At 35.5% G+C, this 24,085-nt stretch overlaps 3 protein-coding genes, 1 long non-coding RNA gene and 1 pseudogene across 4 annotated transcripts; 4 read left to right on the top strand and 1 right to left on the bottom strand.

Moving 5' to 3' along the window:
* The first annotated feature begins 4,517 nt into the window (after window positions 1-4,517).
* Window positions 4,518-5,127, top strand: LOC120194065 (flowering-promoting factor 1-like protein 2). The gene has a single exon (XM_039196466.1). The coding sequence runs from the start codon at window positions 4,557-4,559 to the stop codon at window positions 4,854-4,856; it is 300 nt and encodes a 99-aa protein (XP_039052397.1). The 5' UTR covers window positions 4,518-4,556; the 3' UTR covers window positions 4,857-5,127.
* Window positions 5,128-14,164: 9,037 nt separating this feature from the next.
* Window positions 14,165-15,495, top strand: LOC120193789 (protein ACTIVITY OF BC1 COMPLEX KINASE 1, chloroplastic-like). The gene is made up of 5 exons (XM_039196221.1): window positions 14,165-14,261; window positions 14,721-14,836; window positions 14,935-15,082; window positions 15,167-15,236; window positions 15,354-15,495. Exons 2-5 carry the CDS (start codon window positions 14,799-14,801, stop codon window positions 15,416-15,418), a joined length of 321 nt encoding a protein of 106 aa, XP_039052152.1. The 5' UTR covers window positions 14,165-14,261; window positions 14,721-14,798; the 3' UTR covers window positions 15,419-15,495.
* Window positions 15,496-16,652: 1,157 nt separating this feature from the next.
* LOC120193962 lies at window positions 16,653-17,822 on the top strand. The gene is made up of 4 exons (XR_005522923.1): window positions 16,653-16,731; window positions 17,173-17,298; window positions 17,464-17,555; window positions 17,764-17,822. It is a non-coding gene; the product is annotated as an uncharacterized LOC120193962 (long non-coding RNA).
* A 21-nt stretch (window positions 17,823-17,843) lies between these two features.
* LOC120193961 lies at window positions 17,844-21,747 on the top strand (annotated as a pseudogene).
* Window positions 21,748-21,961: 214 nt separating this feature from the next.
* LOC120193793 (cytoplasmic 60S subunit biogenesis factor REI1 homolog 1-like) lies at window positions 21,962-23,970 on the bottom strand. The gene is made up of 5 exons (XM_039196225.1): window positions 23,788-23,970; window positions 22,969-23,547; window positions 22,715-22,884; window positions 22,419-22,634; window positions 21,962-22,288 (listed from the first exon to the last, which is right to left on the bottom strand). Exons 1-5 carry the CDS (start codon window positions 23,890-23,892, stop codon window positions 22,129-22,131), a joined length of 1,230 nt encoding a protein of 409 aa, XP_039052156.1. The 5' UTR covers window positions 23,893-23,970; the 3' UTR covers window positions 21,962-22,128.
* Between the last annotated feature and the right edge of the window lie 115 nt (window positions 23,971-24,085).

Raw genomic sequence — 24,085 nt, 5'->3', positions numbered from 1 at the left:
TAATAATACGGGTCCCACACTTTCTATGTTGGTAAAATTAAGTATACATATATTTTTAAATAAATGATTATTTTTCTCAAGTAGAACTTTGCCTTTTTAACAAAAATGACTTTCTAAAAAGGAGTGCATGAGTTATTCTATTTTACAATATTATATAAAAAAAAACCTAAAGAAAGATATACCCTCACAACATTATTTATTAATGTCTTAAAAAATAATTGTTAATGGAATTCCACCTGATATATATTACAATCCAATGGTAATATCCCATTTGGCATTGCAAAATGCAAACTGTATCCAACTATTTACATTACCTAATGAGTATGGAGAAGGGAATTATAATTATAAATGGACTATGGAATCACCAAATAAATTTATTTATCCCAACTCTATTGGGGAATAGTTTAAAATTTTGCCCATCTCTTTGCCTTTCCCCCTTAGCATTTGCATCATTCCTTATTTTCTATTTATAGGTTACTAATACTGCCATTATACCCTTTGCTTTTGTGATTATATAAAAAATATGACAACCTAATCTTGCTTTATATATTTATTTACTTAATATATTAGTGAGCATATATGCCCTCACCCTCTAATACTTGTGTATTACGCGAGTTCGGTAGGATTCCATGGATACATTGCTCAACTGGGTTGCACAATTTTTGCTTTTATATTATATTACATCATTAAATTTCGAAGGTACAAGTAAATTACATGTAATTTTAAAAGATAAAATTCATTTTTTAAATTAAAATAGTAGCTAACAATCATGAACATAAATATAAAAAATAACAGGCCAATTTATTTATTTGGTATTCTATCTATTTTCATATTTTTATTTTAGTCAGTACATTATTCTTTTGGAAAAAGTTATACCTAACTTCTAACGTTATGTTTTTCTATTTTGATTACTGATCGTTCAGTTTAACTTCCGACTTAACAGAAATGATGATGTGGCATGGTATAATAGTTTTAATCCCTTAATTTTATGCAATTTTCCAATTTAATCTTCGTTAACAAATAATTAAACAAGTTATATTTATTTAATTTTTTTATTAATTTGACATTTAATTTAAAATAATTTATTAATTATCCCCTTAAGATAAATGAAGATGTAGAAAAACGCCTCCATTAAAATTCAAACGTGAAATTTTACTCCGAACAACTGAGCTAATTTCATACATGCATGCCTTCCTTTTCCCTGCGGTACACCAAATTTAGGGTGTACGCATGTTTATCTTAAAATCTGAATTTTCTTCGATTAATTATTCATTTTGTTGATTGTATATATCATTAAATTTTATTTGTATTCGCACTGTATAAAAATTATGTTACGAATACATGTGTGCTCACTTTAAAAAATATTTATAGATCTATCACTACAAAGAGTACTCGTGCCTTAATGTGCATGAAAAGAATATTGGTGTAGTATTTCGAATACACATTCACATGCATAGTGTAAGGTATGTTGACCAAATCATGGATTGGGGGATGGGAGGGTATGTTCCGTTTAGGACATGGTGCCCTTGGGTAAGCATAAAGAGGGACACACATATACAAAGGTTTGGTAGCCAAGGAATTGAGGACCACCGCAGACTCCCAACTAAATCAATATATTCTATAAAATATATAATAGCTGGACATATATAAAATATATTGACAAACACGATTATTTCTCTATTGAGCAGCTAATATATTAATTAGATAAGTTTATTCTAGCCCTATGAATGATATTTAGGAAGGATAAATTTTCTTTCACCCCGTTTTTATCACGTGACACTTGAGATACAAAAATATAAAACTAATTTTTTTTTAGGGAAAAGGTCGAATCTTATTTTCTCTGGAAAAATCTCTCTCCCGATCGATCCTCCTCTTATAACGATCTATATTTAAATAATTGTCCCTAAATATAATTCTTTATTTGCATCAAAAGAGGTTAATCACAATCGACCCGACTAATTCATTATCGTCTTTATTTAGTTCTGTAACCTTAAAGGACTACCTTACACATATAACATAACGATTCATAATTGCTTCAACTTATTATAGTAAGTTTATATGAGATTTGGGGTTGATTAAAAGAAATTAAGAACCAATATTTGTTCAAATTAAGAAGTTGAAATAAATGTGATGAAGAATTTTCATTTTTGCAGCAAAGGCAGACAAAAGCGGCATATTTATTCGGAGTTGGGCAATGTTTCAAAGTTGATGGCAACTGATGAATATGAAAGATTTTGACAACACGGGTTACGAGCTCTTTTGGTCTTTGCCAAGCTGGCTTGCCTTGCCTCACACTGAGTGACTCAGTGTGGACCATCTTATCTGTACTATTTCTTTTTATAGATATAGTTCATGTGATGCCATGTGGGTTTTCTTGATTTTTCACCAAGTAAATGTATACACACAATAAGTATAATTAACATCAACATCAATGACTAATAGATACTAGATTAGGGATGATACAAATTTTCTGATGTGATAATTATGATACCAACCTTATATTTGCTCCTTATTTCTTTTAATCAATACCAATTAGGTGCGGACCTATAAATATTTTTTAGGGTGGATACATATAGGTTAATAACACAAAATTTTTGAATGGATAGTCACGATTAAAATTTTAGGGTGGGTAAAATTTTAGAGTGAACACCATTAGTAAAATAAAGAACTAACCAAATAAAATTCGAATTTCGTACCCACTCTGAATCATGTGTGGCTTCGCCACTGATAACAATAATAGTTATTAATTTATAGATTAATTATATTTCAAAGCTCTAATTAGGTTTTACACCTAACTGTTTAAGGGGAGATACATAAGTTAAAACTGTAGGTATAGAATTTAAGGAGTACTTTGATCATAATTTGAGTATTTTATTTGTAAAGTATACGTGCTAACCAAATTAAAAAATGACAAATTAAAAGAGACGTGTGTATACAAAAAGGACTTCAATAGTAAAAAGAATGTTGTTCTTCTTAAAAATTTTAAGTTCAAGCAGCTATGTCTAGAAGATGTACGTACGTTGTCAATGAATAAGAAAAATTACGGGCATATATCATCTTATAACAATGTCATATTATTTTAAAAAATATGATTAAAATTATAAACATGCGTGGATTTAATCAAAATAAAAATATAATTATTTAATTACTGAAATAACATTCTTATACTTTGTATCGAATAAAAATGTAAGGCAACAGTGCATCATATAATAATAAGTGAATAAATAATATAAGAAAAAGAAGGCAACAAGCTTAAAATTACATTTTAAGCTTTCAAACGACTGGTAGGCAATGATGAGAAACACAGAACAAGATGTATCTCCTTTCACTAATCATACGCATTGATTAGTTAAGCAATTTAATTCAAAAGGAAAATTAAAACCAAAATAAATTAGAAAGTTTCAGCCACGTCCAAATCACGTGGGCATCTCGTGATGCAAGTAAGTGAGTGGGCTACACCCTACATTTCGACTCCAGACATATGCCTGCCCTTTTTTCACCGTTGTTTTCATATCTTAAGTGATGATTATAAGTCAGTAATATACAATAATATTAATGTTTCTCGAAATCTATAAAATCTTACTATTTGTTAAAATAAGGTTTGTTACACAAATTGTTATGACAGTTCTTTCTTAAAAATAATACCCGATATGTTTTAAAAAAAATACCTGAATTTTATTTCAAATAGATATTTATAATTTAAGAATATTATGAAATTAATTTAATATATCAACAACAATTAATTAAGTTATTAAAATAACATTGACTAATCGAATGAAAATATCATTAAATTTTAAATTATATCTATTTTAATAAATTTTAAATTTATTAATAATAATATAAATATATGAATTTAAACGTATCAAATACGAATATAATAAGTTATCATAGAGTGCGAATTTAAGAAGTTATATTAAAAATTTCAGGTGCGAAGTAATAAAATTTTAATAGATACGAAATTAAATAATCAATAAAAAATAAAAAATTAAAATCTAAAATATATAGGAATCTGAAAATTCTAACAGCTGTGACCTCATCCCAAAACCCTCTCTCCGTCTATCCCCGATCTTATGTATACTTGAACGCCATTAAGGAAAAAAAGTGTCGCCAGAATCTCGATTTTAAAACTAAAGAAAAATCATACTTGAGTTACATTTATTTATTATATATGCGCATATATAATGAATTTATTGCCAATTTAAATATAAAAAGGTAAAAAAAAAGAAAAAGATTCTTCCTGCAAACACAGACATACATACCCCACGGGTGGGTGGATGGATGGATGTACCCTAAACTACATCATAAAGGCATCTGTGTACCCTTATTCACATTTAAACCTATGGGGACGAAGGTCCCACAGTATCTAGATTCTCTGGTGCATTTCCCAAATACGCCCTAACCTATCAACATCGTCACTTATCATCCGCTCTTTACTGATTTTATGTGTCCCGTCAGCACACCTATATATATACCCCCCCAATCCTTCCTTCCCTCTCCACCAATATAACAACCTTCATTGGCTTTTTCCCCCAAACACATTGAAACACAAAACCAAAATGGCTGGGGTTTGGGTGTTCAACAATGGTGTTTATCGGCTTGAAAGTGGAGCCCGGAGACGGGTTTTGGAGCACTTACCATCGGGTGAAGTGGTGGCTTCCTACTCGTCCTTGGACCGGATTTTGAAAGGTTTAGGGTGGGAGAGGTACTATGGGGGTGACCCTGACCTCTACCAGTTCCACAAGCATTCTTCCATTGATCTCATATCGCTTCCTAAAGACTTCTCCAAGTTCGGCTCCGTTCACATGTATGATATCGTCGTTAAGAATCCCAACGTCTTCCACGTGCGGGACATGTGACTGTCACACAACTCATCATCATTCATCAAAGCTCTCTCTATGTGTATATTAATTATGTATCATGCATGCATTACGACTCTCTCAGGTGCTTTCGATCTCGTCTGTTAGGGGATTTTTATGGTTAGTATAATATTACCGCATGCTTAGGATTTTAGTAACTTGCTTGCCATGGTGGTTGTGCGGGGCGTTACATGAAGCTGCCAAGGCAATTGAAAAAGAATAAAGACAACTACTGTTTGTACTAGGCTTGTATGATGGATTGCCTTTTGTTACATGCTTGTATATGTACTGCCTAATCTTTTATAGTATATCATAACGATCAAGGCTACATTTCTTGTGATTTTTCCATCAAATCCCATCACTAATTTCTGCCATGTCAGCCTGCGGCTGATGAATTCTACAACAGTTGTGTTGTCGAGGAGACATGACCAACTAAAAAGTGCCGACCCCAATGATTCTGTAAATGATGTTTTGTCAGAATTTGCTTTCTCAAACAACTATTACTAATGACTATAAGTTGAGAACCGATTCAAAAAACTTCCCAACAGATTAAACATTTATATGCGCGTGATTTCGTATTTGTTTTATATGAAGAGAACATAATATGAGTTGAGATATTAATTTGGAGGGTAATTCTTTGCAGTGATGATCATCCAGCTCGCTATGAGTTGTTCCTGAATAAATGACAGCGACAAATATACCTTTGAAACCTTTTATATGGATATATTTGCAGAATATGAATGGAAGGGGAGGGAGAGAAGTACAGACAAAAGTATATCTGAAAGCAAGATTTGACTTTGAATATATATATATATAGAGAGAGAGAGAGAGAGAGAGGGGGGGGGGGAGTAATGGAATCATATAGAAATAGAAAAGAACAAGTATTGGAGTGGGTTATGACGGGGCGCGGGGCTGGATGGCCCAAGCCAAGGGACGGGGGGAGAGCGAGGCATATGGGGTATTCACGTGAAGCAGATCGACACACTTCATCCAAAGCCACGAATTGTTGCTACTGTTCCAATAAGACGTGCCATTTCCCCAAAGTCTCTCTAGTCTCAGGTGTGACTGCACGTGGGACGTATTTCTTTCTCTTTATCTCTAATGACGATGCAAATTGTTGCATGTACTGTAGGCATGCAAATATCATATGTCAATTTATGAATTAATACGTTTTGTTTTCCTTTTCCATGGCTTTCGAATCCCAATTATTAGGTGACCACATTACTTATCATTTTAATGATATCTTTCGACGTTTAATAATTATATTATTTTTATTAAATTTAGAAAAAAAAACAAATTTTATTTTAAAAACACCAATTTTTTATATTATTTGATTAAAAAAACATGAGTAATCACGTTTTTTTTAATATCCGATCCAAGCAAACAAGAAGACCAGAATTGACATCAATTAATCAGCCATAATCCACAATCAAAAGCAAAACAGAAGGTACCCGAACTTCTCTATGGGAGCATTCAACTGTCGTGAGAGTTGCGCTACATGCTCTTAAAGATTGTCCTAAATGAACATTCTTCGACTGTCTGGTCTCAAATCCAACATTATTGAATGGCAAGGAGACTCGTGTAAAGATTGGGTGAATGGATCTCCCCCTCATTGGACCACGAAGGCCTTTCAAGGCTCATTGTGCTTCTTTGGAACATTTGGAATAGGCGAAACAAGTGGATTCATGGCGGGGAACTTCAAAAGGACAGAGATGCCATTATGACAGCTTAGACCCTCTGTTCGGAATTCACCAATGTTTGGCATGAGATTGGGGCAAATCCTCACTTCCACGATCGCACAGAAGCTTGGTCTCGGCCACCCGAGGGCACAATTAAGATTAATGTTAATGGGGCTTTCAGTTCCACTAAAGAAGTTGCTGCTATAAGCATTGTGGCCTGGGACTGCAACGGGATGGTTGTGGGAGGGATGTGCCGTCAATTGTTTCCTCCTTTCATAGCTGAATCGGCTGAGGCTGCTGCCTTCACTCAAGGACTCAAGTTTGCTGTTGAGAGCGGTTGGTCGACTGCGATTATTGAAGGGGACGCGATTTTCATTGTCGACAGACTCACTAAGAGACACGAGGATGTTTCAATCGTCGGATTGCTGCTCAATGAGCCAGAAGATAAACGAGTTATCTTAGTAGTGGCCAGAAGTGGAAAAGGAAATCTTATTGACCTGTAACGTGAACTCACCCATAGGGAGTGCACCTTTGTTTAGAGAACGCAGGCGGTAGTGTAAATGCATTATCTTAGTAGTGGAGAATTGTGAACAAAATCGAATTACATCACTCTAGATCCGAGAAGATGTATCAGCTCCTGCTAATTGTGGAAGAACATTAGGCCTGATCATCGACAACAAACATGACGCTCGCTAAAGAGCTATATTGCTTCATGAATCTCTAATAGGTCGGATTTGGTCCTGCCTCACCATCAGAGTTTACAGTAAACTCTGTTCCAAACAGTGTCACCCGAACCATCAAAATTATTTGTTGCTTCCAAAGCAAGAAAGTGTTGCGGAAGACGGCTATCAGATAGAGCAAAAATCGCAACTGATAATTTGAGAAAATAAAAATGAAGATAAAAAAGAGACACAAAATTTACGTGGAAAACCCCTAAATAATATAGGGTAAAAACCACGGGCAACGGTAGAAGAATTTCACTATGAGAAAATAGGAATTACAACCTCTCTCGATCTACCAAGGAAAAAACAATGATAATTCTCTCTTGATAAAAAGGAGAAAACAACTCTCAAGAAACTCTCTAAATTCTCTCTAGTATTGGAAGAAAGCTAGAATGTTTTGGGATGATTTTGAAGCTAAATGAGCTAGGGTATTTATAGTTGAAACCTAAGGACTAATTTGTAAATACCCTAAATTACAATGGCTAAATTATGATTCTACCATTGTCTAAAATTCAACATTTTCTGCCACCTAAAGCAATTTCCACTTTCGGTGGATTTTTTTCTTTCTTTATTATCACCTTTCGGTGATTGAGAAGACTTTTCAACAATCTCCCACTTGAAGATTTGATTGGAACAATCATATCTTCACACCATTCTTTCTACCTTGTACCTTCATGTTGCTTACGTCTCTGACAGGCCACAAGAGGATCAACACCAGGTAAATTTATCAGCGTTGATCGCCTTCGTCATGAAATCTGCTATGTTGTCTTTGGTATGGATATTCTGTATATCTACCGTTCCTTCTTCCACCTTTTCACGAATGAAATGGTACTGAACTCGTATGTGATTAGTCCTTGAATGAAATGCTGGATTCCTTGATAGATGCAAGGCGCTTTGACTGTCACAAAACAAAGAGACATACTCTTGATTGTGCCCAAGCTCCTCCAATAGCATCTTCAACCAAATTGCTTCTTTACTGGCTTGTGTAGCTGCTACATATTCTGCCTCTGTTGTGGACGTAGCCACAACTGACTGCAATTTTGAAACCCAGCTTACAGCTCCACCAGCAACTTTGAACACATATCCTGTAGTAGATTTGCTTTTATCCAAATCCCCTGCATAGTCAGAATCTACATACCCATTAATTAGTAAGTTTGATCCTCCGTAACATAATGCAACATTTGAGGTCCCTTTGATGTATATTAGGATCCTCTTTACTGTATTCCAATGCTCTTTGCCTGGATTCGCCATGTATCGACTAACCACTCCCACTGCTTGTGCAATGTCTGGTCTTGTGCATATCATAGCGAACATTAAACTTCCCACTGCTGATGCATACGGTACTCGAGACATCTCCATCCTTTCTTCTTCACTGCTAGGACTCATACTGGAGGAAAATTTGAAGTTAATAGGAAGAGGGGTAGAAATTGGCTTACAATCTTGCATGCTGAATCATGACAAGATTTTCTTCAAGTAATTCTTTTGTGAAAGCCAAATCTTCCTATTACTTCTGTCTCGGTGAATTTGCATCCTTAGAATCCTGTTTGCTGATCCCAAGTCCTTCATTTCAAATTTCCTAGCCAGTTGTGCCTTCAATTCTTCAATATGATCTTTGTTGGGTCCTGCAACCAACATGTCATCTACATACAACAACAATATAACAAAATCGTTATCACTATACCTCTTGAAATAAGCACAAGGGTCTGCATTAAGTCTGTTGTATCCAAGGCACATAATGAAGGAATCAAATCTCTTATACCAACACCTCGGCGCATGCTTTAGACCGTACAGAGATTTGTTCAACCTGCAAACCAAGTTCTTCTTTTCGTCTTCTTCAAAACCTTCAGGTTGGAGCATATAAATCTCTTCTTCAAGATTTCCATGAAGAAAAGCTGTTTTAACATCTAGTTGCTCTAGATGTAAGTCCAATGTAGCACACATTGCCAAAACTACTCGAACTGTTGTTAGTCAAACCACAGGAGAAAATATTTCATTGAAATCAATACATTCCTTTTGAGCATATCCTTTGACCACCAGTCTTGCACGATACCTCTCAACTTGATCGTCACCATTTCGCTTGATTTTGAAGACCCATTTGTTACCAATTGGCTTCCTTCCTTGTGGTAGTGGCACAAGGTCCCATGTATTATTTTTATGAAGGGCTTCGATTTCTTCTTGCATCGCCATCATCCACAGTGAAACATCTGAGCTGTTTATTGCCTCCTGGTATGTTGATGGCTCACCGTCCTCTGTTAAAAGGCAGTATGCAATATTACCTTCTATAACATAATCCGAGTGCCAATTGGGACGTCTTCTCACACGATCTGATTGACGAGTTGTTGGAGCTTCAGAACTCTCTGGTTCTTGTTCATCATGTGCTGGTTCTGCTTCAGAAGAATCTCCTTCTTCAAACTCTTTTTCCACATGTATCTGAGTAGTCTCTGACTTTTCAGCGTTATCATCGTCTTCTTTTCTTTGTAGCTTATCTTCTACAAAGATAACATCCCTGCTAATGATCACTTTGCGGGCAGTGGGATCCCACAAGCGATACCCCTTTACTCCATCAGCATACCCCAAGAATTTGCATTTCCTGGATTTTGGATCCAGCGTTGAAATTTCTTGGGCGTTGTACATCACGTACACAATACTTCCAAATACATGGAGGTTTGAATAATCAACTGGTTTACCAGTCCACGTCTCCATTGGTGTCTTCAGCTCTATTGCAGTTGATAGAGCTCGATTCACCAAATAACAGGTGGTATTGACTGCTTCTGCCCAGAATGATTTTTCTAGGCCTGCAACCCTTAACATTGCTCTTGTTCTTTCTAACAAGGTTATGTTCATCCGCTCTGCCACTCCATTTTGTTGAGGAGTGTTCGCCACTGTGAACTGTCTTTTGATGCCTTCTTTCCTGCAAAAGTCATCAAATTCTTCGCTTGTGTATTCTCCTCCATTATCTGTTCTGAAACACTTGATCTTATTTCCAGAATCAAGTTCCACCCGCGCTTTGAAGTTTTTGAAAGTTGAAAACACGTATGACTTCTTCTTAATAGGGTGCACCCAACATCTCCTGGAGTAGTCATCAATAAATGAGACAAAGTATTTTGCTCCACCTAGGGACGTTACTGGTGCTTGCCATACGTCAGAGTGAACCAATTCTAGAACACTTTTGCCTCTAGAATTTGATGTGTTGAATTTCAACCGGTGCTGCTTACTTGTTATGCAATGCTCACACAAAGGAAGTGATACCTTTGTTAAGCCTGGAAGTAGCTTTTGCTCCACAAGGACTTTTATTCCTTGTTCTGACATGTGTTCAAGTTTCTTATGCCATAGCATTGCAGAATCTGAACTACATGAGGCAACAAAGGCTTCTCCTTCTAGCAATGTCTCTCCCTTCAGCATGTACAAGCTTGCAACTATCTTTTCACCTTTCAGCACCACAAGCGCTCCACGGAACACCTTCATGATTCCTTTCCGTGTTTCAATCTTGCTTGCATTATTATCCAACAATCCGACCTTTCATGTGCCGCACATCTCGAACAACTTTAATTGTTCCATCATACATCTTCAATTTGATAGTTCCCACGCCAATGATTTCTAAGGCATAATCATTGCAACTATACACAGATCCTCCTGAGACAGGTTCATAATGATGGAACCATTCTCTTCTTGAGGTCATGTGATATGTTGCTCCCGAATCAATGAGCCATATATCTGCAAATCGTTTTCTTCATTCCACGGTGGTTGACGTTTCACAGCATAGAGCATCTCCATCATCTGAAGTGTTTGCAGTATTGCCTTGTGGATTAGAGTTTTTATTTAGACTCCAACAATCCTTCTTCAAGTGACCCTTCTTTCCACAGTGGTAGCACTTTAAATTCTTCTTGCTCCTCGACTTTGATCTACCATGTTTGTGACTGCTACTTTGGCCACGTTCTGTTGATCTTCCTCTCGTCGTTGTCAACGCTTCTACTTGTTGCAGATTTACTTGTCTGTCTTCCTTGTTCTTACGCCGATTTTCTTCTTGTAGAACAGCAGCTGCAACGTCATCGAATACTAGACTGGTGACATTACTGTTTGTCAAGTTGATGATGAGTTGATCGTACGAATCCGGTAGACTTTGAAGTAGAAGTTCAACACATTCTTGTTCTCCTATTTTACAACTTAAGGATGTAAGCTGAGAAAATAAGGTGTTCAGTGTATTTAAGTGCTCTGTCACTGAAGTAGATTCTGGCATACGGAGAGTGTACAATTTTCTCTTAAGGAAAATTTTATTGTGCAACGATGTGGCCTCGTACAGTTTGGTGAGATGATCCCATATCTCCTTAGCTGTCTTCTTCTCCTCGATACTTGACAATACTTCATCTGCTAATGCTAGATGAAAGTTTGCCATAGCATTTCCGTCCATTTCGATCCATTTGTTGTCGTCTGTGAAATCTACTAGCCTTTCACTGATAGCTGCTAGACAACCGTCTTTCCTCAGGATGGCCTTCATCTTCAATTTCCACAATGAGAAATTTCTCCCATTGAACTTTTCAATATCAAATTTCGTTGTCATTGCTTCGTTTACGGATAGCTCCCACTATTTCACTATCGTGAATAGTTCTCTGGAACCTTCAAAGAATGGGTAATAACTTCTTACTTTCTTATTGGAGGATCCACCTTTTGGTGGCAACCACAAAGACAATAAGCAGATATTACACACTCTAATCTAGCTCTGATACCAATTGTTGCGGAAGACGGCTATCGGATAGAGCAAAATCGCAACTGATAATTTGAGAAAATAAAAATGAAGATAAAAAAGAGACACAAAATTTACGTGGAAAACCCCTAAATAATATAAGGTAAAAACCACGGGCAACGGTAGAAGAATTTCACTATGAGAAAATAGGAATTACAACCTCTCTCGATCTACCAAGGAAAAAACAATGATAATTCTCTCTTGATAAAAAGGAGAAAACAACTCTCAAGAAACTCTCTAAATTCTCTCTAGTATTGGAAGAAAGCTATAATGCTTTGGGATGATTTTGAAGCTAAATGAGCTAGGGTATTTATAGTTGAAACCTAAGGACTAATTTGTAAATACCCTAAATTACAATGGCTAAATTATGATTCTACCATTGTCTAAAATTCAACATTTTCTGCCACCTAAAGCAATTTCCACTTTCGGTGGATTTTTTTTCTTTCTTTATTATCACCTTTCGGTGATTGAGAAGACTTTTCAACAGAAAATACCGTCATCAAGCCGTACACTGACATGCTTATTTGCAAAAATCTGACGTGAATCATATTCGGCGAACAAAACGATAAGACGTTTCAGCCATCTGAAAAGAAAAAAGAAAAAAAGAAAGGTACTAGACACTGTGAGGAGACACAAACATCACGATTCAGCAGCGGCGGCGTCGGAAAACGGACGACAGAAGCTATTGAGTTTAGTCCGGCTATAAATAAAAAAACACAGCTACAAGTAAATCAAACCAAAAGTTCTTCAACCTGCTATTCGTTAATATGGTCTTCATAATCTGGACCAGCGGAAAACTCTCCATTGAAGACTAGGGACTGACTCCTTTGACCTCATTTTCTCAATTGCAATAAGTTTATAAATGATAGCGGATCTAAAAATAATTTTGTATGAAAAAGTCACAAATAATATTTCAAAATGATTATAGTCGATAAAATAAGTCCTAGCTAAGAAGGTAATAAATTTTAGAGGAAATTGTACTTATTATCACTAAGTTATAAAAAGATATTTTATCGATCTTTTAATTTTATTAGATCATTTAATTATTCGGTTGATATCAAATGAATCATTTATCGTTAGTTTGATAAAAAAAATATTCTTTCAATTAAAAAATTAATATAATTTTAAATACTTAAATATGTTCTTAAAATTCCAGTAAATTTTTAAATTACATATGTATTTAATCTTTATAATATTTGATTAAATGTATTTAACGATGTTAACAGTCAATACTAAAAAAATAACATCAAATTAGGAGACGTGAACAAGTTGACTGCTTCGATTGCCACGCAAGAAGTAACGCATATGCAACATGCAAAAAGTGTGGACGCATCGCAAACCAAACAGGCACTCCTTTACAATTTCCATATTATTTATTTTGTTTAGCTTAAAAAATTATCTGCAAAATGTTATGTGGTCGAACATTTTAAGTAATTTTGCACGACTCTTTTCTTCACGCAGCTGAACGGCTTCTCTCCAACGCCAAAGATCCCCTCTCCCTCGCCAAAGATCACCTCTCCCTCGAGGGTTTCATAATGAACTTGATTCACTCAAATTGCATACACAAATCGCAATTCTCATCTTCACCAGTCTCTATACATGGCGTCCCACTGCAGCGAAGGAACAAGAAGAAGCCCTCAGCTTTCAGAGTTTCTAATCTTGCCGCCTCAACGACTGAAGTTGCCGTAGATAATGGAACACTCAGGCGGAGTTTAACGACTTCCACGAACTCCCAGAATAAAGTGTTACCTTCGACGATGTCTAGCAGTGCTATGGAACAACTTGATATCGAACGCGGTGTTTGCATCCCCTTTCGCAAGTACTCTCCTGCGACAGTACGATAATATTATATGCTATTAATCAGATCATGTTTAATTCAATTTTCTTTGCTTTTATTTTATTTTTCCTGTTACTCTCCCAAATTCTTGCTTATAACATATGTATGAGCAAAAAGAGAAGCAAAATATTACAAACTGGGATTCTTTTGAATTTATGAACGTCCATAGGAAAGGCCTTTCCCTTTAGTTCCCTTAAAACACCTCTTCTCTAAGCTCAATAATTGGTGCTGCACGAGTTTACTCCTTTGTGAATATGTCAATGGTTAGGATTTTTATAACTGATCTGAAGCTTCTTATGTAAATATACCCATGTTGTGATTAAGAGCTTTACTGATTCTAAGTGTTTTCACTAGGTTGCCTACCCATATGTGGCAAAGCGCCTGTTAACGGATCCTAATCCAGCTCTTCGTGAACGCCTCATACAGGTACTTATATCTGTTACTTTATTTAGAATGCTCATCGCTCTTATATTCTATTTGATAAAGTGAAAAAGCACTTCCTCTGCATGAGCATTTAAATTAAAGGAATATACTTATTATTACCAATTAGACTCATTGTAACAGCTCTATGTAAAAATATGATCTTGGGCTATACTTACTACTACATCTTGCTTCCAAATTGCTTGTACTACACTTATCACATATAAAGGAATTTGGGACTTCTTATTTGTGTTGCCTCTTTGCATATCATTTCCATTTGCAGGTCATGTATGTACTAGGTTATCATAAACGATCCTTCTTTTCTTATCAAAAATAAAATAAATGATCCTTCTTGAGTAGAGTTTATATTGTTATTATGGTAAATCAATAACTGTTGTTGCCCAAGTTGTTGCATTGAAAAGGTTTCTGAGATTGTAATCAAGACTAAGGGTCCTTTTCTGTCAGGTTCTTTTTAAAGATGGTGTTTTCCAGTGGAAACGGCTGGAAAATCTTATTGTTCTTGCCAAGGAAAATGTGGCCAAAATGAGTAGTAACCCTGCACTGCAAGTGAAGAAGAATGTGTACGAATCTCATCGCTAGTCACTTGTTCATCTTGCTTTAGATTCCATCGAAGAATGAGCAGTTCCATAAAGCTTTCAACTGTTTCTTCTTTTCTTAGGCCCAGTTCAAAAAGCTGGCAAACAGTAAGCAAGTTGGGCTTGACAGACAACATTAAAGATGGAGCTCGCCTTTTCCTCTTTGATGAAGGTATCCGTAGACAGCTTCTTCTTGCTCTGACTGAAGACTCTAAGCTCCATGTTGAAGAGGTTTGTATGAATTTCAGTAGTTGCAATTTGACAGTTAGAATACCTTATGTAAGAAGCTCCTGAATGCTATGTTTTGTCTATCAGCTAGTGGATGTCTATAGACTGGTTGAAGATGAGATAGACGTACCAGCGGTGGCTAGGGAAATTGTAAGAGGTAAGTTTCTTCGAGCTTTTCAAGTTAGATCAGAATATATATTAATACAAGCTGTTGTCATGATAATAAGTTGGTTCTTTAACTGTGTTTCTGGTTGTTAAATCTCGTCTTGGGTAGATTTTCCAAATGTGGTTCGGGGTTTCTTGCTTTCATGGAGCAACTCGGTTTTATCTGATAGATGAAGCAAAATTTTGGCACAAACATTTATTTTGTATAGATAAGTTCCAGTCCATGCGGTGGAACAAAAGAGCAGTTGGTTTATTGAAACTGTGATAAGTGTATGAATGTTGTACCTTATTGAAGGGAGAGTGTGTATATATATATATATTCATTATTGGTGTAGGTGGTTATTACATTTATTAATTACTAGATTTTAACATAAAAATATAAATTTGTTTTATTTAGTTTGGTTTAATCAATAGGAATATAAGATTTTGATATTTTGCTGATGGTCTTTAAAATAATATTCTATAAATTTTACTTCTTAATTTAAAAATAGGTTGTTTATTCCTAAAATAATTTCCCACTAAATGTTCATATTAATCGAAGTTAGCGTGAGATTCCCTGGTTCTTACCATTGTTATGCATTAAAAACCTTGAACCATCATAAGTGTTAAATAAATAAAAGTTTTAATAATGGTCTCAGAGGCATAATCATGCAAACAAATACAATCCAAATCTTTAAAGAAAAGAAAAGAAAAGAAAATAACAAAAATGCAAGGGAAAAATGATATAAATTTAAAGAAGTGACATTGAAATTACCATATATATTAGGATCGTTTCTAAGTCTTTATATTTGGATAAGATAACATTACCAGTCCTGTATTATAATATGATTCGAAATTTGATATACTAACTTTTAAGTTTATAATTCATGAATTATATTTTGTTTTCGTTCAGTTTAAAAAAAAATTATTGAAGAGCCCGGCCCATTTTAGAAAGAGTAGACTTAGGCTATGCCAGCCTAAACAAAGGTTGAAGTTTAATTTTGGCTTATATAACAAATAAGTTATTAAAATATATCATATTTTTCATTTAAATATTTAAATTATTTAACTTTTTCATCTAAGTATTTAAAATGTATCATCTTTTTTGATCAAAATACGTACATAAAGTATTTAATTTTTTTATTCATATATCTAAAATATTCTTTAATTAATGCAACATGCCAACCTTTTTAAAACTTAGATGATTTAGACTTTGGATATCTATTTTAATATAAAAATACTTTATGTATCTATTTTGACTAAAAATATAAATTTCTTTATTTATTTTGACAAAAAATATACTTAAATTAAAAATTATACTTTATATACTTATTTGTTTGTGATATAAGCCTTCAATTTTTCCTCAATTTTCCTAGAAGCTTACAATTTAGCCCAAAGGAGGAAAGAAAAATCGAGAAACAAACTTACTAGCAATTGCAGCAGGCAGGCAATCGAAGAGTGAGAGCATCTGGGTCCCCCCCCCCCCGGCATTCCTCAGCCTCAACCAGGTACCTTGTTCAATTAAATGGATTCTTTAGGATAATTGAAGGCGGTTTTTCAGTTTCATATTATTTTACTAAATCGGTCACTTAGAATGATATTTAGGGAGTGGTCAAATTTCGTGAAATTCGTAATCCATTATGACTCTTCCTAATCATAAATGCCCGACAACACTTGCACTTCCTAAACTATGAAATCGTGAAACTGTTGAGCTTTTTGTTTTGACTTTAGAACATTTTAGTTTAACTCCTCAACTAAGCCTGATTATTTGAATCTCTGGTTAGTATAGTTGAGTTTTTAGTTTTGGTTATTTAATCATTAGAAGGAGAACGGAAGCGAGCTTTTCGGGGGAAAGAAAAACTAAATACTTGAGACAAAATTTGAAAAAAAAATGAATGAGAGTACAGTATAAATTGTGTGAACTGAATTGGATTTTGGTTTTCGTGCAGTACAGCTTTAGCCTTCTTCGATGTGGGAGAGACGATAAAGTACATTTTAGAATCAAATTCATTCCACCATGGCCTTTTTCCAGTTCTCGGCTTTTTGATATTTTGTTAAGGTTTCCTTTTCAGCTTGTAAGTCTGAGATCTTAATATCGGTTAAAGGTTGATTTCATTTCCCAATGCAATTCCTGCTATTATTTGGCATATGAGACTCTTTTGCCCTGCTTGGACTTTAAATTCTCGTTGTGAATTTGATTCATAATTGATTGAAACATCTGTTTCTTTGTTGATTGCTAGAACTATGCCGCGAAAAGTTAGTTATGGAATCGATTGTGTCGATGACCATGATGACTATGACTATGAAATCGGATATGATGTAGAAGAAAATGGTGAGTGGACTTTTTCCCCTCTTTTTTGTCACATCTTAGCTTTACGACGACATACCAATTAGGTGTTGCTTTTTTGTTAGTTAGCTCTATGTTTCATGAAAGGTTTCTCAAATACGAACCTATAATTCAATACTGATCAAAATGGTTAGTAGAAATTATACATTTATCTTTCTGCTTACATACTTAATGGTATTATTTCTTAAAACAGTGAAAGAACCTTATGAGCAAGATACTATCAGACATGGTAGAGTCTCTGGTTTATAGCTCTATGTTGCATAAACCATTAACCAAGGACAGTTTCATGAATTTCATGAAGCTTATAGTTCTCCTACTCATTCCCGTATTAATATAGGTCTGGACATATAAGTATCACAGGTGTTACTTTAATGTGAAAATATGCTGTTCCAAACAGTAGGAACATTTTGTTGTTTATTTTAAAATTCCTTACTATTATTATTATTTCTTCAGCTACCATTGGGAGGCATTTTAATGTTTTTCTTTCGAAAGATAGTGTTTGAGGTATCTTGCAATTATATATTCTAACCATACATGTTTACACAGCCCCGTTTAAATTTGATATCCCATCTCCAGATGATGTGGTTTCCAATGGCCTGCATTCGTCTAAACTGCATCCAAAAGGTATTTTTTGGCTATTGCAATCAGATATGTAGAAAGCGTTCCCTAATTATTGATGTACTAGACATTAAAGAAACTAAAGGACTGTTGTTTTTCAATGAAGAATTGAGGATAGTTCATTTCTTATTGTCATGATTCTGTATTGCTGCAATGAATTGGGATCACAATCAAACTATATCTGATTCACCTTGATATGCATATGCGTCTGAATTCTAAATAGGTGCTGATTTTCTGTTTTGGTTATAGTTTAGCATTTTAAGAGTGGTTTATGCATTAAAGTTCAAAGTCTCTAAAATGGACCTAGAGTTAATGGATATTGTGGAAAACTTTTTCCTTTTTACCGAGTTAAATGTTGTATTGTCTTCTTTCTATGCTTTCATTTATTTGCAGCCCAGAATTTTGGCTTGAAATCTTCCAAAGTTCCCTCAAGTGTGGTTGGGAAGAATAAGGCAGCACAAGTATCAAGTTCTAAAAGGTCAGATAGCTCACATGACTCAACAGCAAATGACAAGAACGATGAGATTATCTTCCTGAAGAATTTAGAAATCAATGTACCATTAGGTTCAGGAACTTCTGCTTCAGTGCCAAAAGGCAGGCTTGAAAATCTGGACGAAAGTATTATCGCGGTTAATATGTCTTCTTGTGGTCCAAGCTCATCGTCGTTGATGCAAAAAGAAAGAATTGATATGATGGATGACGGCAGCTCTTCAAGTCATGGAGGTGAGGCACATAGTCTCACCAATAATCTAAAAAACATGATTTTGGCTTCTGAATCTGGGAACTCAAAAGATATAAGCAGTGGAAGAGCAAATTCACATGCACAGTATAAGCCTGAAAAATGGGCGCTCTCTGAAAAAGCAGAAGATTCTCTGACTCGATTAAATCTTGCAATTGTAAGTTACATTTTAAGTTTGGGCCTAACAATCTTTAAATGTTTTTGGTGTTATTATTTCTCCTCTTAGCATGGTTATGATATAACTCTTCATATGTCTTAGGTTGGGCATGTTGATTCTGGAAAATCAACACTCTCTGGTAGATTGCTTCACCTTTTGGGACGAATATCCCAAAAAGAAATGCACAAATATGAAAAGGAGTCCAGATTGCAGGTGATTTCTGGACTATTTTCTGTGAGTTTGTGAATTCAAGTCCATAATCTGTATTTTTATTTTATTTTTTATTTTCAATCAGGGAAAAGGATCCTTTGCTTATACTTGGGCGTTGGATGAGAGTTCTGAAGAAAGGGAAAGGGGAATCACTATGACTGTGGCTGTAGCTTATTTTGATTCAAAAAGATATCATGTTGTTCTCCTTGACTCCCCAGGGCATAAAGATTTTGTTCCAAATATGATAACTGGGGCAGCCCAAGCTGATGCTGTGATTCTTGTCATAGATGCCTCTATTGGTTCAATTGAAGCTGGTATGGATGGCACAAAGGGACAGACAAGGGAACATGCACAACTCATCAGAAGTTTTGGTGTTGATCAAATTATAGTTGCAATTAACAAGATAGATGCTGTTGACTATTCTAAGGATCGATTTGATTTTATAAAATCCCAGCTTGGGACATTTCTTTGTTCTTGTGGCTTTAAGGACTCCTCGGTTTCATGAATTCCACCAAGTGCTGTCGAAAATCAGAATTTAGTGGCTGCACCTTCTGATGTTCGTTTATCCTGGTGAGGTGTCTTACTGCATGTATTCAAAATACTATAGTATTAGAATTCAGATGTGGTATTAGAATTCAGATGTTGTGTATCTCTGCTGACCACAAAAAAAACAAGAGCAATAATAGTCTAACCAATCCAAATGAAAACTTGTGAGTATTTTTGGTAACTTTTTGTCGGAGATGATATTAGTTGGCCACTGAATTGTGCCTTTTCATGGTATTGGTGAAAATATAAGTTTGCTAAGCTCTTTTTCCAAATTGTAACGACAATTTATTGTTAATGTCCTACCCTGCTTTCATTAGAGACTCATATGTCTTGAGAAATATGATTATCACCTCCAGTCTAGTTGAATTTGTTGTTTCTTATTTGTGTATCTCCAATTTGTGATGGCCACATTTGTTATCTTGATTGCATGAGGTAGGAGAGAGGGCCTTACTTCTATTAATAGCATTGCAGCTTGTTATGTTTCTAATGCGATAAAAATTATGATTTATCTTTTTATTATTTGTTGCATTTATCTCATTGAAATGTAATGTCTTGTACACTGGTTGATGCCCTCATTTAGGTTCAAACACGCATGCCAGGTTCGACTTTGAACTACAAGATTTAGTGTGATGGTGTTCATTACATAAGACATGTATATTTATGTTATGGACTTCTGTACTAATTATTTAATTAAATTTTATTATCACTTAGAAGTGAGACTGTACTATGTCAGAATTCCCATTCATGTGCAAACATTGAAGAATTAACTTGGTAATTTTAATGCAGGTATCAGGGGCCTTGTTTATTAGATGCAATTGATTCCTTCCAGCCTTCTATTAGAGATTTTTCAAAGCCCTACTTATGCCTATATGTGATGTTATAAAATCTTCACAGGGGCTAGTGTCTGCCTGTGGCAAGTTAGTGGCTGGAGCTGTTCGAAGTGGATCAAAGGTATGCCCATTTCTGATGATAGAGGTTGTTTTTGTTTGGAATTGGGATAATATGTTATCGTGGCTTGCTATATTTGATTTACTTTACCTGTACAAAAGTCCCTCTTTGGTGCCCAATGATATTAATTTCTGGTTATAATAGAACATGAATATCATCTGTAACCATGATTCGTTGTGTACAATTGTAGGTTTTAGTTATGCCATCTGCAGATATAGCAACCGTGCGTTCCTTAGAGCGTGATTCCCAAGCTTGTTCAATTGCAAGAGCTGGAGACAATGTAGTTGTCAACCTGCATGGGATAGATGGAAATAATGTGATGGCTGGTGGTGTGTTATGTCATCCTGATTTACCAGTTGCATTTGCAAAACATTTGGAGTTGAGGGTGCTGGTTTTGGATGGTGCAACCCCAATTTTAACGGGTTCTCAGGCAAGTTTCCTCTGTACATTCTCCCGTGTGTGTTTTTCTTTTGTCTGAAATGTTAAGGTTTTACTGAAATCTAAATGGAATAATCAGTTGGATCTCTATGTGCATCATGCAAATGAAGCTGCAAGAGTTTCAAGGATATCATCATTGCTTGATTTAAAGACTGGGAAGGTTGCAAAGAAAGCACCCCGCTGCATTGTTGCCAAGCAGAGTGCAATCGTTGAGGCAAGTCAGCAGGATGATGTTTCTAGTTGCTGGTTTATTTGAGTTATTGGCCTCATAATTGCAACCAAATTTGGTTTGACATGCGTCTATTTTTCTACTTTCAGGTAATTTTGCAAGAATCAATTTGCATTGAAGAGTTTTCAAAATGTAAAGCTCTTGGAAGGGTGTGTCTTAGAACATTAGGAAGGACAGTTGCTGCGGGCATCGTGACCCAAATAGTTGAGCAGCAGCAGTAGTTTCAAACTAAGACTGAAGAGATGGACTTGTGTAATTCAAGATCGATGTGAAAAACAGGAAATGCTTATAAAATGAGGAAAGGTGTTTTGGTCTTACGAATCTAATACCCATTTTCATTTTCTTCAAATTTCCAACAGAGTTATTATGTGAACATTGGAGAGTTTTCTAGCAACAGAGCAGGCGAGAAAGGTTCAATTATCTTTTAATCAAAATTTCTTTACTACCACTTAACAAGAACATTCACCAAACAACATTATCCATCACATTTCAGCTAATAACCAAAAACCAAATTGTAGACGTCATGCGAGTCCAACTAATTTCATTTTCATCTCAAACGGCTTTTACATAAAATTTAAGATTTTACTAGGATCGGCACAAGCAAAAGTGGTTCTCAGCATATACAATATAATATAATACCGAAAAAGATAAGCTAATGTGCTGAGAGTTAGAACTAATATGGGACATTCTTGGGCAAGTTACGAATGACATTATTCTTCATACCAACTTTTGTACGCATTGCATCCACACCCTTTTTATTCATGGCTTTCATCACTTTCATTCTCACTATTTGCTCTCTTGACTGCACGGTTGCTATACCCAAGCTCTTGTACCTGAAAATCAATGCAAAATTGCCTCCTTTAACATATATACGCATAATTATAGTTGTTTGATGGTTGTTGCAATTGCAGTTCCAATCTTGGATGTGCTAGACTATAAGACATGGTGAGAGCGGAAACAAACCTAGAGGCCAGGGCAGTTGTAATGGCCATGTTATTTGCAGGTGATGGACGAGGTTTCTGGCGATAGTAGCGCAAGTACTCTCGGGAACCAAGTGTTCTACTTGTTATTCCCCCATCAGTTCTTTTGGTTATAACAAGCTCCGAGCCACCAACAAGTTCTACAGAGTTGCCCATGTCACCAACGGCAACCAACTGCTTCCCAGTCTCATCCACATAGCTGTTTCCAAAGAAATAATAATAACCAATAACAAATATATATATATATATATAAAGAAAAAGATAAAATGAGAAGCATACCTGCTGCTATAATCATAGAATTCTTCCAACTCTGCTTCCTCATCTTCATCACCATCACCATAATGCACCTTGCAATGACCTTTGGCTTCCATATGTTTCCTAACAGCTTCTAAGCTAGCAAAAGGATGGCACCTTTCATTGCAATACAAACACATGAAATCCCTCTTAACCTGAAACACAACCAACAGACCAAAATTCAATATATTAATATAACAAATTTAGCCAAAAACCAGAAATCACATGCAATATGGTACCTTAAGGCCTAGGTAGGTGAGCAAGCCTTCTGGGTCCTTCAAATACTCAATATCAGGAATGAAGAAACCATGTAACTTATGCATGTGAACCATGCAACTTTCAATTGTATTGTGCTCAAGGTCGCACATAAAACAGCAGCACGGATCTAGCTCCTCCTCCTCCTCCTCCTCTTCATCTTCTTCCATCTGATCACCAGCACCGTGCTCGGTTACATTCAAATGGCGTACAGAATTTGCAGTCTGACCAACCAATTCTTCTTCTGGATCAACTTCCTCCCATTCATCTTCGCTTTCCTCATCATCTCTATCCCTTGGTTGGGGAGGTTTGTTTACAGCACGACGAGGAAGTGGCTTGATAATTGCCTTCTCCTCTTGAGGGTGATTGGTTCCTTGAGAAGCTTGCATGATATGGGCACGTGACTTGAGATGCTGGGAATAAGCCTTGGAACTTCGATAGCCCTTGCCACAAACACCACAACTATAAAGCATTGGGGTTTCATTCTGCTTTTGTTTCTCTTGAGCAAGTGCCGATTGTCTTGCCAGAAATAGAGCTTCCGTAACTCCAGGAACTCCAGCTACCTGATTTAATTAATTTTACAGTTAAAACTCACTTAATTATCATTCCCATAGAGAGATTTCAAGCTTCAACATAGTTATCAGTATTATTCATCTTCGAAAACGATTGCAAAAGATCAACTATAATTTTCTAAAATCTTCAAATAAATAAATAAATCAAAGATCAGGAAAAAAATCAAAGAAATTCAGAAAAATCATAACAAATTAAAAAGAGAAGCGATAAGGAATAGTTAAAAATTGAACCTTGCGCTTGAGATTGTAGCGATGCCATTCAGACTTGTAATGGAGCTTCTGATCTGCATTGTCAAGGAATTCTTTGTTACACGCGTTGCAGGTTAGCCCCGGCATTTCCTCTTTTGTTTTGATCGCAGATAATTATCTAAAAACTGGAGTTTAGTGTTTTGAGGGATGAAAGGAGGGTATTAGGGTTTATCAACTATATATATAAACATTGTGTGCGTATTATTTTCCAGGGTAAAAAAAAACGTAGCGTCCTCCCTAGACGGTGACGGGAGGTTGAGGCTGCTCAGCTAATGACGAA

The sequence above is a fragment of the Hibiscus syriacus genome, unplaced genomic scaffold (assembly GCF_006381635.1).
Source record: "Hibiscus syriacus cultivar Baekdansim isolate YM2019G1 unplaced genomic scaffold, ASM638163v2 tig00116997_pilon, whole genome shotgun sequence".
Classification (NCBI taxonomy): Eukaryota; Viridiplantae; Streptophyta; class Magnoliopsida; order Malvales; family Malvaceae; genus Hibiscus; species Hibiscus syriacus.
Note: the sequence above shows the minus strand (reverse complement) of the source record. Positions and strands in the feature narration are given on the sequence as shown.